This window comes from Macadamia integrifolia, chromosome 11, assembly GCF_013358625.1.
Source record: "Macadamia integrifolia cultivar HAES 741 chromosome 11, SCU_Mint_v3, whole genome shotgun sequence".
In the NCBI taxonomy this organism is placed as follows: domain Eukaryota; kingdom Viridiplantae; phylum Streptophyta; class Magnoliopsida; order Proteales; family Proteaceae; genus Macadamia; species Macadamia integrifolia.
This window is the reverse complement of record NC_056567.1, coordinates 22,342,721-22,348,715: the sequence shown is the minus strand read 5'-3', so window position 1 is coordinate 22,348,715 and position 5,995 is coordinate 22,342,721. Positions and strand designations below refer to the sequence as shown.

The 5,995-nt window shown below is 35.8% G+C and overlaps 1 protein-coding gene across 1 annotated transcript; it reads right to left on the bottom strand.

Moving 5' to 3' along the window:
* Positions 1-3,122: 3,122 nt before the first annotated feature.
* LOC122094321 (uncharacterized protein At5g65660-like) lies at positions 3,123-3,996 on the bottom strand. The gene is made up of 2 exons (XM_042665091.1): positions 3,518-3,996; positions 3,123-3,418 (listed from the first exon to the last, which is right to left on the bottom strand). The coding sequence occupies exons 1-2, from the start codon at positions 3,746-3,748 to the stop codon at positions 3,224-3,226; spliced, it is 426 nt and encodes a 141-aa protein (XP_042521025.1). The 5' UTR covers positions 3,749-3,996; the 3' UTR covers positions 3,123-3,223.
* Positions 3,997-5,995: the final 1,999 nt, after the last annotated feature.

Sequence of the window (5,995 nt, the reverse complement as noted above, 5' to 3'; positions counted from 1 at the left end):
TTGGTGAGCTCATTGAAATGATCGATTAGCCTGATTAACACCGAATCGAGAGGGAGAGGGCGGTGCTGTTGGGGGTGGAGGGTTTTGGGAACCACCGATGACCACCGGTGTGATAACGTTTCGACGTGATTTGAGACCAAGGGTGAAAATAGCATTAGAAAAAAGATAAGGTGTAGCAGCAGTGAATTGAAGCTTTAGACATTTTCTCTCAATGTAATGATTTTACTTAAGGTAATTCAATCCCATGATTAAAATCTTGCTAGTATATCTCATTTATAGGTAATGCGGTAGCATACGTGTCCTTTTTCCATAGTTAAATAATAGTATATGTGATTATGGCGTATCATGAGGAAGAAGAAAAGTACCGAAGGAGTTGAAAAACAAAAGACAAAAGGAAAAAAGTGATGTGTACTTGATGATCACAGCACGGAAGGAGTACAAACCGTGTCCCTTCTGGCTTTCTCCACCTTTCAACGATTTTAGGTGGTGGGTGGGGTGGTGCGTGGCCATGTGGGACCCTTATTATTATTATTTTTTAATTCTTCTGAAACAGTTGTAATTAGGACAAAAGTTGTTAAGCACTTGCGACGTAGGACCTTAAAAGATGAAACACAGGTTAATTAAAGTCGTTAGAGATAATATTATTAACATATCACATAATCATTTCTTTCATTTTTTTTTATCATGTGGTCCTGCAGGACCTGCTCTATCATCAAATATTTTATATTATCATATTTAGCAGTCTTTGTATTTTATACATTATATGTATTTCTTTTTTATTTTCTAAGTTCTATTTTGCAACGTAAGATGTTTGTTTAGACTAAAACTTGATACGTATGTTAATAACGCTGAGAGGATGGGAGCACAAGATGAGGCATTGCACGATAGAGGGTGTCAACCAGTTGAGCCTAATCATTCCCCAACAAGTTAAGACCCCGCAACATTACTGATCATAAAACTAAATGGGCATCATAAGCTAAGGTATGAACACACTTTTATTTGGTTGGTTGGTTTTCAGTCCATAATAAGGCTCATGGTAATCATGCTATAAAAATACCTTAATAGGCCAATTGATTAGTTGGCCTACAAGGCTACAATCGTGTTATAAATGGGTATTAAGCAGGATGTAAGCAGACTATAGTCAGTTATAATTTGACTAAATGGCCTTAAACGAGCTAATCGGGTTATAATTGATGTCGATCAATCTCGGTTGAGTACTTATCAAGCTGCAATCAAGCATCATTATTTGTCATTTACTAATTTAGAATAATCCTAGCATTAGACCATTCACTAATTAATCGATCTACTTTCAAGCTTTAAAAATATTGAGTCGATCAAAAGTAAGCTAGTATTTGGCAGCCTTATGGCATGATTTGTGTATAAAGGCATATGTCAAGGAGGAAGAGCATCATTAAAGACAGAAAGAGAGAGTATGTGAGACATCCCATGTATCCAACCTTTTTCAAAAAAATATGTTATACTAAAAGTGGCGATGTAAATGAATAGTTGAAAATCTATATTATTTATATTCGTATCCATTTAGGAGTATTTGATATCCAAATAATTTGGAACATAATCTATCTGATTCAAATAAACATTTAACTAATAGTACAATAAATGAGCTAATCGGGTTATAAACAATGTTGTTCAATCCCAGTTGAGTACTCATCAAGCTGCAATCAAGCATCATTATTTATAATTTTTTAAATTAGAATAATCCTAGCATCAGACCATTCACTAATCAATTGATCTACTTTCAAGCTTTAAAAAATCCAGTTGATCGAACCTACCAAAGTAAGCTAGCATTTGGCCTTGTATAAATGCGTTAAAAGCAAGGTGCAAATAAATAGTTGAAAATCCTTATTCGATTTGCATCCATACCCGTTTAGGGGCATCAGATATCCAGATAATTCAAAACATAATCAATCCAATAAAAATAGATAAACAACTAATAGTAAAAAAAAAAATTAAGTTAGCTAATGTGTTGAAGGTGCTTGAATATACAACATGTTATGGAAAATAAGGAAAAGAATTATGACAAGTGAGACACATGGAGACATGTATTTAGAGAAGAAAGGTCTAGGTTACAAAAGTCAAGGATCTTAACAAATATCGCATCTATATCCGTTTAAGGGTATTCTATCCAGATCTAATTCGTATCCATTTAACAAATATCTGAGACAATATTTCAATTGCTTGACCACAAGATCGCAACATTTATCGCCTGTGTCTGATATGATGAAACAAATAATTCCATGGCAATCCAATTCCGATTTCAATCTAATATTCTGTATTTATCAGTCCTTATCAGATTCAATCCAGATTAAGTGGGAATCGACTAAAAGCCCACTAAACCTTTAGTTTATAATACAAGATCTCGATTGGATTCTGAATCGGCCAGATAATTTTTGGTTCTTTCATAATCACATTTGGAAGCAACCAAGATTTCACTTTTTTTTTTCCTTTCGTTTGAGCCCTAGAAACACGGTGCGTGCGTCTCCTTTACTGCCAAACAAAGTTAAAATTGTGACTTGTAAGTTACGTACGTGTTAAAGAGTCTTACGACGACCCCCACCAAGTCTCTTTTCCATGCCTGGCCCACCTTAAGAAGTTGCAGAGCCTCGCCACTAAGAACATGGAGGTTCAGTAGCTACGTAGAGAGAGATAACAGTATAAACTCTACAGTACTCTAGCGAGAGAAAGAGAGAGGGAGAGGACATCTAACAGAGAATTTGAAATTGGGGTTGTTAGATTCAGTGGCTTCAGAGTCATAAAGTAAAGGAGAAAGTTGGGTAAACGCATCAATCCATCTAACACCCACAGATCTAAGTTCTAATTTGTCTAAACCCTCTTTAGGCTCTCTTCCCTTTGTGTAGCAGAGACTAGAGATCACTGGAAACGAAAACCAATTAAGCCTTTTTCATAAAAGGGAATACTTTCTCTCTCTTTCTTTTTTTAAGTTTGGAGATATGAAGAAGAGGTTGGAAGAGCTCTAATTTGTCCCTTTTATTTCATATGTGATATCCAATGGTTTGAATCACTCCTCGTTAGGATCAGATGGTACTGATTTATCCCTCCCAGTGTGTGGCCCACTGAAAACTACTAAGAATTTACAGTTGGTCTAAAATCAAATAGAGAAAATTTCCATTCTGTAATTTCAATTTTGTATACACTATTGAGAGCATCAAAAGAAAGGAAGAACAAAGTGGAAAATTTTCAATCTTCATATATAATAAGGTATTGGTAGAGGAGGCGGCGGTGGTCGAGAAGGTGGTGGTGGTGGCAGAGGGTTGTGAACCACTAAGGCAATCTTCTCCGGTCGCCCCGGTTCGCAAGGACAAGGCAAAGCTATGAACTTTGGAATTCGATCTCCGGGCATTACCACTGGTAAGCTGTCACTCTTGTTTAGCTTCGAGTCCTGACAATTAGTTACCGAACAAAACACACATCAATGAACAATTTTAAGATTTGAGATAAAACAAGGAAGAACAGAGAGAAACAGAGACAAGAGACTTACCGTGTTGGTGGGTTTAGATTTGGAAGGTGATTCAGGGGTTGTATCAGTATCAGGATCGGTATCTTCGGAGAAAGATCCACGGAGAGAGCGGAGTCTTTCCCAGTGGTAGCAGCAGGAGAAGAACCCACTTAAACAGAATATGATGATCAACAGCAACGCCGTGCCCAGAGGGAACCCTATAGATGGCCGCGACGCATCAGAGTGATGGGACTTATATTCTTGATTCTCCATCTCTATCTCTCATATACTGCGCGTCTACGCCTTAGAGGAGAGCAAAAGACAAGAAGCAGAAAAGCAGAGGAGGAATAATTGGGCTTGGAAGGGAAAACGTGAAATGAGTAGTGAGGGAAGGGAAGAGGGGGGTGGTGAGAATTTATTGAGATTTGAAGGTGGGAAAAGCGTGTAGGGACGTAGGGCAATAGGCCTGGGCTGTCCGGGCTACCGTACGGATTGGGTCCTACTTGCACGGCGCTGCCATGAGCGGTTCTTCTCGTTGTTAACTGTTGTTTGTAGCTTGCAAGAAAATGACTTAAAGGAGGAGAGAGAGAGAGAAATCCTATAAACAATAGCAGTGAAAGCAAAAGGAAAGGTAAAGTAGAAGGTCTTTTAAGTATTGAAAGGATGAACAATAGCAGTGAAAGCAAAAGGAAAGGTAAAGTAGGTCTTTTAAGTATTGAAAGAATGGTTTGAGTCTGTATTCAGTGTGTGTGGGCATTGGGCAACTGTGATTGTTTTTCTCTCCTGAAATTGCTCATGAGATGGTCTGGCCTGGCTGCACTCACCACTCCTGTTTCCCTTGTTCTTCGCATGTCACTTTTTTCACTGTCAATCAAATCTGTATTTTTCTTAGTTGGGGTATTTTGTGCCACAATTTTAGGTATCTGATTATGATTGGTCAGTTTGGCTAGTTACTGTGATTTTTAATCAATTTTGTTCTAGTATTGGCCAAATTGAAACCTAACAAAGTTGAAGTTTGCTTGGTTGGTTTGGTCCAATTTATAGTCTGGATCAAATTGAAATCGAAAGTTTAAAGTATTGATATCGAATATCGTATCAGAAGATTGGCTTTCAAAGATATTTTTATATTAGAAATATAAAAGATATGTTAAAATTACGCATAGAATTGGTCAAGAAAATTATGACAATGCTTAGAATATATGCAAACAAAATATAATTTTGAAGTATAAAATCATATCAAAAAATAATATGTCAAATATATCATATATAAAAAGGAAAACAAAGTATGATGAGAGTTTAACTTATGGATTTTATGAAGAATTCTATTATATTGTTATTGAGATAATGGTCAAAAAACATACAAGAGACATGCAAGTCTACTTGCCATATAATGCAAGATGTATGCATGGAAAATGAATCAAAAATACAAGAAGAATCCTAATCATATCTAGTAGGTAAGAAAGATACACATGACTTGCGTTGATAATGAGACAAATGTATTCAATTGATTATGTATAAATGACTTTATCAAAAAAAAAAAAGATTATGTATGAAAGAATAAAATTTCTTAGGTCAATTGATGCAAAAAAAAAAAATGTCATTTTCAATTTGACGGGGATTTTTATTTCAGTTTGACGGAGAATTTTAGGGCTTACAACTAAATACTATTGCAAAAAAAGATAAAAATTATAGTTTGATGCGGTCACTTAGACTAATTTTCACTAATCTAGTGATTCATTTATAAAACCGACACTACAAATCAATATTTAAGCAACAAATTTGAAATCCTCATAGATAATTGTTTTTGCACAAATCTTGATTGCAGGTTGTTTAATCTCCAAATGAAGTTGCACAAAAAAAGTTGGTATTTCCGTAACTGGTTAGAATCCTTTACATGAGCTCTTAGCAAATGTTTTGCAGTCATGGATCGTAGTTCATAAAAGCTTTATCGCGCATATCGATAGGTATCAATCATATCGGGTATTTTTTTTTTTTAGGTATCATATTGATACCCTTAAAGAAATATCGTGCGAATTGCTTAGTATCAACGGGTACAGTAGGATACTTAAAAACCTTCTTAAACCAAACTATTAAGCTGAACTTGGCTTTTTCGTTGGTTTCGATTATAATCTGGTTTGATTTGGGTTCTTATCAGTTTTCTCTTATTGGGTTATTATCGATTTTGATATCAGTTCCAACTAAAAATGCTTTTTTTTTTCTTTCCAAAATTTAGGATAAACATTGAGCAGGATAATCTATGAGACATGGAATTCTATTTTCATCTTCACTTGGAAAAGTTAAAATGACCAGTGGCCTACAATCTTGTCGTTCTCACAGATCTGTGGAATTCTATTTTCATCTTCATTTGTCATCAGAGCTTTAATCAGCAACGACACGATTGGTCTTCACGACAACATTGTCTGGCTACTCACCGATCATCGTAGATTCTGGGTTCTGCTTGGTCTTATACTTTCTCCAGGTACAGTCTTGGTTTGCTACTCACAGAGTACCCGTGATCCT

Excerpts from the sequence above, each read along its gene's own strand:
- LOC122094321 (XM_042665091.1), bottom strand. The coding sequence starts at position 3,748 with ATGGAGAATCAAGAATATAAGTCCCATCACTCTGATGCGTCGCGGCCA. Across the intron at positions 3,419-3,517 it reads AATCTAAACCCACCAACACG|GACTCGAAGCTAAACAAGAG; the intron begins GTAAGTCTCTTG and ends ACTAATTGTCAG.